Here is a 12,960-nt window from a genome sequence, read left to right as displayed (position 1 = left end):
AGTGAGTCAGCTTTTCACATCAGGTGGCCAAAGTATAGGAGCTTCAGCTTCAGTATCAGTCCTTCCAGTGAATATTCAGGGTTGATTTTCCTTTAAGGTTGACTGGTTTGATCCCAGATTCCCATTAACTAAGTGAAGAGAGCCAGCAAGTAAACCAGTTGTCTCCAGACTAGGGGACAAATGAAAAAAAAAATACAGTTTGTTGAGCACACTGTGTTTATACACAGTGATAAAAGGTAGTTTAAAGAGAGTAGTAGAGAAGGCGTGAAAGGGCTGTTTCTTCTTCAGGTAATGGTAGTTGAGAGGATAAAGTCAGCTCCATACACATACTTGAATGTAAATATTAACACATTTTCAACAATAGTTTGTTGGTGATATTTTATAGTACTTCTCTGCATTTATATATTGCAAAGAATATTCCTAAAAATTAGCATTAGGCATAAAATGGAAAGTCATTATAGGGTGGAGAGAAACTTAGTCATGTCATATTTATTATTTTAATAATTCACACCTATGAATTAAAAATTATTTTAGATATGGAACAAATTTGTATTTTGGAAGGCAGTATTCACTGGTGGCTTGGCTGGTAAAGAATCCGTCTGCAATGTGGGAGGCTTCGTTTCGATCCCTGGGTTGGGAAGATCCCCTGGAGAAGGGAACTGCTACCCATTCCAGTATTCTGGCCTAGAGAATTCCATGGACTGTATAGCCTATGGGGTCACAAACAGTCGGACACAACTAAGACACTTTTTCTTTGACTTTTATTGCCTGGAGAAATGTTATCTAGAGATAGTTTTTGCTATCTTACTATTATGTACTGTTTGTTTTCTGCAGTGGTTTTTTGGTGTCTGACTGTAATAGTGAACTTTCAATAGCAGTTACCGTAGTAAAAATTAGGAGTCTATTCATTTTTATTTATTTTAAACTTTTTATTTTGTATTGGAGTATAGCTGATTAATAATGTTGTGATAGTTTCAGGTGAACTGTGAAGGGATTCAGTCGTAGATAACACGTTTCCATTCTCCCCCAAATTCCCCCCTTATCCAGGCTGCCATATGAAATTGAGCAGAGCTCCTTGAGCTATACAGTAGGTCTTTGTTGGTTATCCATTTTAAATATAGAAGTGTACACATGTCCATCTTAAACCCCCTAATGTCCCTTCCCCCAGTCCTTTGCCCTGACCGTAAGCTTGTTCCGTGAGTATGATTTTTGTTCTGCAGGTAAGTTCATTTATATAAATGTGACCCCAAAGTATATATGCACCCCAGTGCATGTGAATGAAGTCATTTCTTAATGTCAGTATGACACTCTTGGTCCATCCATGTTGCTGCAGATGGCATTTCATTCTTTTTAATGGCTGAGTAATATTCCACTGTACCACATCTTCTTTATCCATTCCTCTGTCGATGGACATTTACATTGCTCCCATGCCCTGGCTGTTGTAAACAGTGCTGCAGTGAACACTGGGGTGCGTATATCCTTTCGGATCGTGCTTTTCTCAGGATTCTATTCTTGGCCCCTTTTTGTCTTGGAGAGGTTTACAGTTGTTAACATAATACAAATTCAAGTAAAAGCCATAATGTGCCAGGAAACTGTGAACTTACTATATATTTAGAGTATCCAGAAGTATCAGAAAAGAGTTCATAAATCTGCCAGGGTTAATTATTTTACTCTAGCTTAGTAGCTTTGAAAATGCTTGCCAATACCTAATTACCATATTAAGATTAAATTACATAAAATTTTTAAAAGATCTTCAAATACAAGCAATTAAATTGATGCTAGTCCATTTACTCCTATTCATATCCCATCTTTCTGCTTTGAGAGCGAATTTATAAAATAGTAGTTCAATATTTAAGATGTATTTAAATATTTATCTGCTTTGGTCTAACTCATTTTCTAACTTGGATCTTTAAAAAATTATTTTTGGGTAGAGTTTGCATTTATAACTGATTTATAATCACATTAAAATTATTTGATTTGAGGAAGTGTCAAAACAAGCAAGATCAATTTTTACATCTTAGGTAATAGCTTACTAATCATTTGCATATTCTTTTTTTTTTAACATTTAACTGTTGCTTTCAGTTCTATGCTTTTCTCATGTTTTGTATTTTGATTATTTTGAGAATTCGAACTAAAAAATTAACCACTGTTCTGTAAATTAATATTTGAAAATCATGTCACTTAAGCTATTACAGATGATGTGATTTATAAAGAACAGTAATTATGTTTGAATTTCACTTTCTTCTGAACTTTGAGTATAAAGAATATTAATGAAGTTAGAGCATGGATTAGAATAAGAGTCAGAAATAGGTGAAAAGCATTTCTTAATTGCTTCTCCCAAACTTTTTTCCTGTTATTGAGCTTTGATATTTAGATTTTTAAGGCTTTCCTGATATAGAGGTCTGTGCCACTGGGTGTCAGGTGAGGTGTCAGCTTAAGAGAAAAGCTAACAAAATTTGGTAGCAGGAATAGTCTGAATTTCCTGACCTCTGGGTTAGTTTGGTTTTTCTCTGTCTTGGATCCTGCTTTCTGTGAAATGAGTTAAGCTGGTGATATACTGTGCGGAGAATGAGCTGGTTTAAGACTCTGGAAAAGAATTAACAGACCACAGTGCTGTATTTGATTCCATGTTGCTTTTCAGTTTATGTGGCGTCTAGCTGTTTTTATTGTTCAGAAAGACCTTGAATTACCTAAAAGTGTTACTTGTTTTCTGTTCAAGTATTCTGGCTGACTCAGTCTCAGACAGTAGTATCTGTTCTTTGTGTTGTCTTCAGTCCTTTTTAAGCTGGAGACTATAATCAGGGTGGTTATTTCTGTTGCTATTTTATTTATATGAGGAGAACTTGAAATACACTTGTTTACTGTTTGGGAGACTAGTAGAAAGAAAGTAGAAATGTATGGTTATTTCTCTTTGGGAGTTATTTCCCATAGGTTGTTCTAGCCTTTTTTTTTTTTTTTCTCCTAAATTGTTCTAGCTTTTAAAGGGGAATACAGCACAAACATTTTTGAACATTTATGTTTGCTGGACACGCTAAGTGCTTCCCATGGAGTATTTTATTTACTCCTCACAACAACCCAGTAAAGTAGATGCTATTGCTGTGCTGATGTGCTCAGTCATGTCGGACTCTGTGACCCCGTGGACTGTAGCCTGCTAGGCTCCTCTGTCCATGGGATTCTCCAGGCGAGAATACCGGAGAGGGTTCCTGTTTCCTCTTTCAGGGGATCTTCCCAGACCCAGGGATCAAAGCCACGTCTCTAGCATTGCAGATGGATTCTTGAGCCACGTTGCTGCCGTTTCTTAAACGGGTGAGCGGGAGCTCAGCAGAGGCCTCGGCTCACAGAACCGGTGTGCGTCGGGCGCAGATGTACAAGGCTGTACGGAGGTGGCCTCCTGTGGCTCTGGGTTCTCCAGTTCTGAGCTGCGCAGGGTGATGTGGATGGGCCTGGAGGGCTTGGCTCATTTCTTTGTCTTTTAGCTTTTTACAGGTTTTTTAAAAAAGACCTTCTATATCTTGTTTACACTTTGTTGCTCCTGTTTTCGTCTGAGAAAAATTTCCAGAGAATGACTGACTTTGAAACTTTAGTACATACTCACGCCAAGGAAGGAAGCGGTCACGAGGCCATCGTGAGTTTCTCAGGGTAAACCGTGTGACCGAGGCCCTGAACTCCGTAAAGCCCTTCTCCCGTCCTTGCCTTGTCACTTTGGCACTTTGTCAGCGGTGAGGGGAACAATAAAGTGAATACTGTAACGCTTAATCATTTTCCTGCTTATAAATGGGCTCCCGTCAAAATTTCCATTCTGAGAAGGGCCTTTTACAGAACTATTAACACCTTCATTAAGATGTGGTGGATCGATTACAAAATAATTTTAGACTCACAGAACCTTCACCAGCTTCTTCACTTTGAAAGTTCGGGTCCTTCCAATCTAGAAATGGTGGATCACATGGAGGCATTTTTGACGTACTTAACACTGCTGTTGTTTATTTTAATTGAATGGTAACAGCCCTTTATTGAATGTCCTTTGTTTCACCAAACATTTGTAACCTTGAGACTTAACTTCTGTCATACTTTGACATGGCTTTTGCACTTTCATCTGAGAAATGTTCAACAGAGAAATGCCTCTCTTCTTCCCTCTTTTCATTTCTCTTCCCCCTTCCTCCCATCTCTCTCCTCCTCCCTCTTCCTACTTTTAAAATTTAAGCATAGAGAAAGTCTTCTCACTGGCCCAGTTAAGTACCGTAAGTACCTAATAACACCCCATCTGCTCTTAAGCTTATGAATGCAGTGTTCCTAAATGAGGTGATGTTTTACTCAAAAGTAAAGTTAATCTGCCTCTGAGGTTTTATCTTTTTCAAAATTCATTTTGCCTTCCAGGAGGGTGTATTGTTTTTTGGAATTTTCGGGCAGCCGTAAAGCATAGTGTGTTGTGCGCTCTGTGGGGGCTCTTTCCCTGTTCCTTCTTGTCTTGGCAGTAGTCTCTCCATTCCTGTTCATTAATCTTCTACTTGCTACTCTTTCATTATCCTAGGGGTTTCGGATTTGTTCGTCACTCCACTGTTTTACAAACCACGCCAACTAGATGATTTATCTTACTTATTGATCTCATGTTGATCTCTCAGGCTCTTCAGAACTCCACCGTTCACTCCTTTGACAAATAACCTTATATCTTGTCATATCGTCTTTCTTCTGTTCACCCTTAGATTACGTTTGCCTTTTAACTTGTTTAAAAAAAAGTTTTTGTCCTTCTAGAAATCAAGAGGCCTCCTGCCATGGTTATCTGAGGCTCTAAGAGTGGTCTTAGGTGTTGCATCTTCGGCTTAGCAGACGTTTATAAATGCTTGCCGTGACACAGGCGCAGGACATATCATGGGAATACAGAACCTAAAGACCTAGTCTTTATCTCCAAAATGTACTTGTGTCTGCAGAAGAAAACGGAAGCCGTTGGAGTTGATGGTTCTGAATGTGTCATCTGGCTGGGCAGTTCTGTCACTGGGAGAGCTTGCATCACAGCCTTGTGTGACTTTTAGTTTTGTACTGTTCGCTGTCCATGCGTATGTGCATGTGCATGGCTTTGACTTGCCTTCTTAAAAAATCATGTATTCTCTTGGTCGAGTTAACTTGTAGATTCTTGGAAGTTACAAATAAGACCTTTAAAAATGACATCTTTAATCCTCCATTTCACAGATGAGGAGACGGGCCTTTGTAGGCTCAGGGACTGCTGTCATGTCACATTATTAGTGGCAAAGCTGGGCAGAAGCCCGATCTCTGATTTCTAGTCCAACATTTTTCTATCCAAGAAGACTGTTGAAAAATTTTCTGATTCCAAATGCTTTTGATAAAGGTGTGATTCCTGGTTCCATAAAAAAAAAAAAACCTGGAAGTATTTCACTGGTAGAGTAATCGCTGAAAATTTTGCAGTTGAAGCCAGTGACGGTCCATTAGGTGCCCCTGTGTGCGGGAGAATGGCCTTGTGCTTCGTGGGCATGAAGGTGTCTCTGATACTGTTTTTCTACTTAAAGACTGTGAGATGGAGTGAATTTATGAAAACTAAACCTGACCAAAACTTTCTTTTTTCTTTCTGCACTTTTTTTCTTTAGATCTTGTGCCTCATCCCCACTTTTTAAAAAATCATTTTTTTCCTTTAATTGAGAAATAAATGCCATACATTGCTGTGTAAGGCTAAGGTATACAGCATGAAGGTTTGATTTATGTTTGTGGTGAAATGATTACAATAAGATTAGCTAGCATCTATCTTCTCATGTAGATACAGTAAAAGGAGAGTAAAGTGAAAAAAAGGTTTTCATGTTTGCTAGGATTTACTCTCATATATCCCATGACAGTGTTAAGTAAAATCACCATGTTGTGAATTACATCACTAGTGCTTTTGTTATCTCACAGCTGGAAGTTTATACCTATTGACCACTTTTCTCCAGTCCCCTCTCCCCTCGTCCTCCACCTCTGTAATCACAGGTCTGATCTCTTTTTCTATTCGTTCAGGTTTTTTTTTTTTTTTTTTTAAGATTCCTATATAGGTGAGATCATATGGTATTTGTCTTAGAGAAAGACTGACTTCACTTAGCATAATTCCTTCAAGGTTCATCTGAGTGGCAAATAAAACTTATATCTTTTCATTTAGGGCTATTAGACAAACATATATTATCTGCACCCCACGACAGATTCAAAGTGAAGTGAGAAGTGAATGGAAACGCATTTTGGAAGATTTAGGTTTTCAAAGAGAAGCAGACTCTTTGCCGTCAGTGACAAAACTGAGCACCATCAGTGATTCTAAAAACACAAGGAGAGCTCAGGAAATACTGTTGAGACTGGCGGAAGAGACCAGTATTTTCCCAACCAGTTGGGAGCTCTCGGAGAGATATCTCTTTGTTATGGACCATCTCATTGCACTTGATGCTGTGGAAGAGTTCTTTAAAATTGCCAGTCGAACTTACCCCAAGAAGGCTGGGGTCCCACGCCTGGCAGATGGCCAGAAAGAACTGCACTACTTTCCTTTCCCAAGTCCCTAAAGGAGAAGCTACGAGGCAGAATGGGAATTCTTCCACTGGACCCCAACAACCAACCAAAGTTTGGCAAATGTGTGCAAACGAGAATGAGCAAAAAGAGCTAAGAGGAAAAGGATTTTGAATCCTACTAAAACCTAAGAGTTTGGATAGCTGGTCATCATGAAACTCCATGAAATGTTGAAGTTGCATTGATCTTGCATCAGAGAGTTGGTCAGTGGGCTGTTTTGTCATGGGTGATTAGATTCTATTGCCCCCATTTTGGAGAAGGAAATGGCAACCCACTCCATTACTCTTGCCTGCAGAATCCCAGGGACAGAGGAGCCTGGTGGGCTGCCGTCTATAGGATCGCATAGAAACGGGCATGACTGAAGAGACTTAGCAGTAGCATATTGATCTCTAATTATGTGCCAGGCATGGGTATTAAGGATGCAGAGTAAACCCTGGCCTCTAGGGGCATGCTGCCTGTGGGCTGGGGATCTGATGACAAACCATCCAATGCGCATGCAGTGTTTCTCAATCAGGCCAGTTCGGGTGCTGCTCCCCCCGCCCCCCTACCCCCACCAGGAGACATCAGGCAAGTCTGAAAATGTTTGTCATTGTCACAGCTTGGAGGGATGGGGGGTGGTGTCCTGGGGCATCCTGCTGAGTAGAGGCTAGAGATGCCACTCAACATCGTGCAGTCCACAGGACCGCTCTCACGGCAAAGAATCACGTATCTGAGCCTAGTGTCAGCAGTGTCAAGGGGGAGAACCCAGGGATAGGGAGCCGATTGCTGTGTTCAAAGCAGCGTCCATGTTTCTAGTGCCTCCTGTGCCCGGTGCTGCCCTGCGGTCGAGGCGGTATGCTTTATTGTCACTCGTCTTTGGGTTTAGAGGTCTGAGCTCAGTCCCGAGGACAGGGGAGGCGAGGAAGGGCAGGCAGACTGGGCAGAGGGGGCGGTGTGGACCACGCCCTGGAGGAGGTGACAGGAGCCCCTGGGGACTGAAGCTTGTTCATTATGGCTAGAAGTTGAGGGAGAGGTAAATCAAGAAAAAGAGGAATAGCAAAGTGGAAGCCAGAGAATGGAGGGCTTTGAATGCTACACTACAGCATTTGGTCCTTATTTAGAAGCTATAGGAAGCCCAGGGGAGGTTTAAGTTGCTGGTTTCATGTTCAGATTTGTCTCTTGGAAGGGTGACTTCAGTGTTTCAAGGAGCATTGACTGGAAGGAGACAGCTAGAGCTACGGAGCTGATTTGGGGGCTGTTGCCGTCATCGAGTAAGAAGTGAGTCAAGGAAGTGACAGAGATGGGAGAATAGCTGAATTTCAGAGATCTTAAGGGGCTCGGATCTATCGGGACACTGGGAAGGGAGGAACCAGGGTCGGGTCGTTGATTTCTGCCTTGCGGTGGCATGGACACAACACGTGTTTTATCTTCCCTGAAGGGAGACATGCAGGTCTATTCAACAGTAACTGCAGCAGGCAGAGCCCTTGGGCGATGTCTGTCCTTCCCATCCTCTCTGGAAGGTGCAGCCGCTTGGGCACAGAGTGAGCCTCCCCTTCCAGCACCTCCAGCACACATGGATGGAGAGAGGACAGGGCCAGTGCAGTAACGCCTTCTTATGGAGGGAAGGGAGAATGGAAACACTCATTAGCACGGTTTCACATCCTGCTGGAGAGGGTAACAGGACCCCTTTTGGTTTGGCTTTGAGAGGCTCTCCTGTCCGTTGTCCTTTGTAGCTCATCTCTGGGTGTATAATTCATGTCTCAGCTCACATGTCACCTCCTAGGAGAACTTTTCTCTGAGCTCTCAGTATAAAGCAGGCATCCAGTTTTTAATTGTTGTAGCTATTGGCAGGGTGTGCATTATCTGCCATCATCTGGTTCCTTTATTGTGTTAATTTTTCCTGCTCCTCTTAGCCTGGAATGTCAGGTCACAAGGGGGCGAGGGACCTTGTCTGATGTGTTCACTTTGAATTCTTAATACTTGGAATAATATGTGGCTCCGTATATTTTTTGAAAGAATGAATAAATGAAGGAGAGAGGTATAGAACACTGAGGGAGAAATAGGCTTTTAGTAAAAACACTTTTTGGTAGGGGAGAGGAAGATGAATTTGGTCTTGGGTATGATGTGTTTTTTTGGAATGTTTAAGTACAGATGTCCAATAGGCCACTAAACAGAAACCCAGGAAGGAGATCATAATAAAGGCAGCTAGTGTTTCTCAAGTCCTTCCTTTGTGCCAGACTGTGTTTAAGCACTTGGTATAGTGGAGAGGTGGATCTACAGAGGCAGAAGTTGAAGTGGGAAAAGCAGAGTGTGCATGAGAAGAAAGACAGGGACACAGGTCTGGGGAGACGCCAGTAAATAAGAGGTGAGCAGAGAAAGAGGCTTCTAGAAGAAGCAACCCAGAGACAGGGGGACCCTGGGAGAGCATGGTATCTAGAAACCCAGGGAAGGAGGAGAAATTACTGAATGTCTCCGAGGGATCTGAAGGGTGTCTGCAGCCTTCGGCATCAAAGAAATGATGCTGGGAAGAGTTGTTTCTAGAAACCTCAGGGAAAGAGGGGTTGAGGGTTTGAGAATTTAAAGGTGGTAATAGTGGGAATCCACCTACTAATGGAGGAGACACTGGGAACTCCAGTTTGATTCCTGGGTCAGGAAGATCCCCTGGAGAAGGGAATGGCAACCCACCCCAGTATTCTTGCCTGGAGAATCCCATGGGCAGAGGAGCCTGGTGGGCTGCAGTCCACGTGGTCGCAAAGGGTCCGGCACAACGGAGCAGGCGTGCACAGCAGCGGGAAGGGGCTCGCGGAGAGGTGGAGTCTGAACATGCGGTCAAGGGAGAGATTGTTCCTCAGTGGCTCCTGGGGAGGTGAGGGTTGATGGCAGCTGGAGTTGGGGAAGCATATCTTTTAGACGGTTTCTTTGTGCTTCCCCTGAATGTTCTGATTTTTCTTGTTCTGTCATTTTCCCAGTAGAACCTTACTGGCCATGATGTTGCCTGCTTGGTCAAGATCTGCTGGGGCCTAATGGCCCACAGTTACTGACAGCTGCCATCAGCCACGAGGGCAAAGGTTCTATAGGGAGTTTCTTTAAACTTCTTTGGCCAGGATCAGCTGTTATTTTTGTATTTTCTTAAGTTACTGTGACTTCACGTGGTTGCACTTTCATTCACTTTCACTCAACCTGGTTGCAGGAAAACCATCTTTCATAGATAATGCAGGCTGTTGGCAGTTGAAATGGCTCAGTAATATCCAAAACTGGACATTTAATAGATTTAACTTAGTTTAAGAATTTAAAAATTTGCATAAACTAACTCCCCCCTTCCACCTCCTGCCAAGGGATGGAAATTAGGTTTCCAATTGGAAAAGTAAAGACTGTGTTTTTATTTTTAAATTTCATTTATTTATTTCATTTGGGCTATGTTGGGTCTTTGTTGCTGCACGTGGGCTTTCTCTAGTTGCGAAGAGCAGTTTTATTCTGGTGGCTTCTCTTGTTGCGGAGCATGGGCTCTGGGGCATGCAGGCTTAGTTGTCTTGTGGTATGTGAAATCTTAGTTCTAGGGCCCGAGATCGAACTCATGTTGCCTGCCTTGGCAGGCATATCCTTAACCACTGGACCACTAGGGAAGTCCCAAGATGGTGTTTTTAGAATGCTCTGTTCAAATGTGAAGTATACCTTAGTTTTCTGATACAGTGATTCTAAAATGTTTTATCTTGCTTGAGGTTTTCTGAATTTCTATCTGACTTTAACATGCCTATAGGTAATAGAATGAACTAATATAGAAAATTTAAGTATTTTTTTTCTCTTTGTTGCTTTTGAAAGGAACATTTGAACGTATGTCTACATTTGATAGACATAATTTATTTGAAAAGAGTTTTATCATAGACGCTGGATCCTAAGAAGTCCTTTCTTTTGATAATCTGTTTAAAAAAAATGTGAACAAATTATATGATAGTGTGAGAAATCTACAGGTATGGTTATCTGGAGGTGTTAATACTAACCTTCCCTGATAGCTGAACTGGTAAAGAATCTGCCTGCAATGCGGGAGACCCCTGTTCAATTCCTGGGTTGGGAAGATTTGCTGGAGAAGGGATAGGCTACCCACTCCAGTGTTCTTGGGCTTCCTTTGTGGCTCAGCTGATAAAGAATCTGCCTACAGTTGGGGGAGACCTGGGTTTGATTCCTGGATTGGGAAGATTCCCTGGAGAAGGGAACGGCTACCCACTCCAATATTCTGGCCTAGAGAATTCCATGGACTGTATAATCCATGGGGTTGTAAAGAGTCAGACACGACTGAGTGACTTTCACTTTAACACTAACCTAATTCATCAAAAGGAAGAGTTAATGCTGCCAGCAAAGTTAACAGCATGTTTAGTGGAGGTGTCTTAACCAGACATTTGATTCCTACTGAGACAAAGTGAAATGTAGCTCCTGGAAGGACAGGGTGGGGAAGGATGCTTCAGGAGGAGAGGTGTAGTTGGACAAACTCACACAAGGTACTTGGATTTTCAGAAACGCCATCGAGTATGTGATTGATATAAAGGCAGTGAGCTGCTTCAAAGATGAAACCTTTTGGTATTTCTCAGCTTTTTGTTGTGTGGACTTCTTTATACTCTTAAAATTCACTGAAGACTCCAAAGACCTTTTGCTTATAAAGATTATATTGATTTTTACTGTATTAGAAGTTAAAACTGAAAATTTTAACATATTAACTCATTTAAAAATACCTACAGGGTAGGTATGATCTACAGGGGTGGGGTGGGTATTGGGGAGTGGCGGGAAGTCCATTAAAGGAGGGGATATGTGTATACACATAGCTGACATTTAAAAATCCATGTAAAAAACCAATAGGAAAATGGGGAAAATATCAATAAGAAAGTTATTCATGCTTATGTAAATAGCTTAATTTTTATGAGAAATAACTATGTAAAAAGATTAAGAAAAATGGCATTGCTATGCATTTTTTCCAATCTCATTAATACCTGATTTAATCAAAGACAGCTAGATTCTCAAATCTGCTTCTGCATCCAGTTTGTCATTTGAAATACTTTAAATCATGAGAGAGAGAGTAAGAATTATATCTTAGTATTTCTAAGAAAATAATTTTGAGCTCTTTGACCCCTGAAAGGGTTTCAGGCTTCCTGGGATGGAGGTAGGTTTGGCCCTGGACCATGCCTTAGGAATCACTGAGCTACACTTTGCGTTTCTTGAGGGTAGAGACCATTGCCTTCTTTTTTTCTGCTCCTTAGGGCATAGTAAAATATTCTTTATGTTGACACCTCAGATGTATTTACTGACACAACTCACCCCTATAAAATTCCAGGGGAAGGAACCATCTGGTGAATCAGGACTGAGCTTCCGCTTCAGAATGCCTTTCCCCTTGATTAGTCATGCAGTAAGAGGATCCATCACAGTCCTTTAACTCAGCAGCCACAGCGGTGCCCCGGACTCTTTCCACTGTCTTGATGAATTTGTAGACTGGTTACACATCAAGATGAGTAGTGTAGGGAAACAATATTCCTTTTTCAGCACAGCAAGTTCTAGGAAGTCTTGGAGGTTGCTGGGAGAAAGAAGCGAGAATTGTTTTCTAGAAGCAGAATGAAAAAGTCGGTGGAAATCTTAGGGGGCTGTGCTGGCACGTGAGATCCACTCTGCTCTCCAGGGAGAGAGAGCATATGCGTTCCTCCAGTTCACATTTTCTGCACCAAGGCAGTGGCAGGTGGCCTGCAGAGTGAGTGGGAAGCCATAACCAACGCTCTGAGTAACAGCATTTCCATTTGCCAAATGTTATGGTACTGTTCTCCAGGCCTACAGTAGAAATATGCAAACTTAGATTGAAAAATATGCATACTGTTAGTGTTAAGTTTTCAGACTTTTGAAAAAATATAGGTAAACAATATCAAAAGGTGTCTTTAAAGTCATGTGACAAATTTTGCATAAAACAAATACCTGTACAACTTACAGAGTTTGTATTGGAGCAGATTTATTGATCAGCTACTTCAAGACATATCTTCATACATATAGTAGCATAAACATAGTTGCTTTTGCATTTGACTTCCAAAGAAATGGATGCAAAAGCATTTTAAAACAGCATGACTTTGTCTGCTTTATCTGAATGAGTTGATGGCATTTTCTAACTGCTTGCCTCTCGGGCGCATAAGTCATCGTGGTATGTTCTTACTAATAGTCTCTGAACTTCTTTCCCTGTCCTTTTCTTCCGGGCCGTTTATCGCTGCCTTTAGCGCTTCAGCATGGAAGGGATCTCAAATGTCATTCAGAATGGCCTCCGCCACACCTTTGGAAATTCAGGTGGAGAGAAACAGGTGCTCAGTTATCCTTATTTTCCTCATTCTCTGCTTTTTCATTCACTGTGTAAGTTAAGGTCCTGAAAGCTGGCAGTCTTACTAATTTACTAAGACTATTGCTTAAAAGAGAGAAATGAAAGTTCATTATATT

At 41.5% G+C, this 12,960-nt stretch overlaps 1 protein-coding gene across 2 annotated transcripts in view; it reads left to right on the top strand.

Moving 5' to 3' along the window:
• Positions 1–12,960, top strand: part of FEZ2 (fasciculation and elongation protein zeta 2) — a 43,996-nt gene that overhangs the window by 22,225 nt on the left and 8,811 nt on the right. The window contains exon 6 of one of the 2 annotated variants that reach the window (XM_020910062.2): positions 12,747–12,827. The exons of the other annotated variant lie outside the window; for it this stretch is intronic. Coding sequence (XP_020765721.2) covers positions 12,747–12,827 — 81 coding nt within the window. The remainder of the gene's footprint in view (positions 1–12,746; positions 12,828–12,960) is intronic. 2 annotated transcript variants of the gene reach the window in all.

Source organism: Odocoileus virginianus, chromosome 2, assembly GCF_023699985.2.
Source record: "Odocoileus virginianus isolate 20LAN1187 ecotype Illinois chromosome 2, Ovbor_1.2, whole genome shotgun sequence".
Lineage (NCBI taxonomy): Eukaryota > Metazoa > Chordata > Mammalia > Artiodactyla > Cervidae > Odocoileus > Odocoileus virginianus.
Note: the sequence above shows the minus strand (reverse complement) of the source record. Positions and strands in the feature narration are given on the sequence as shown.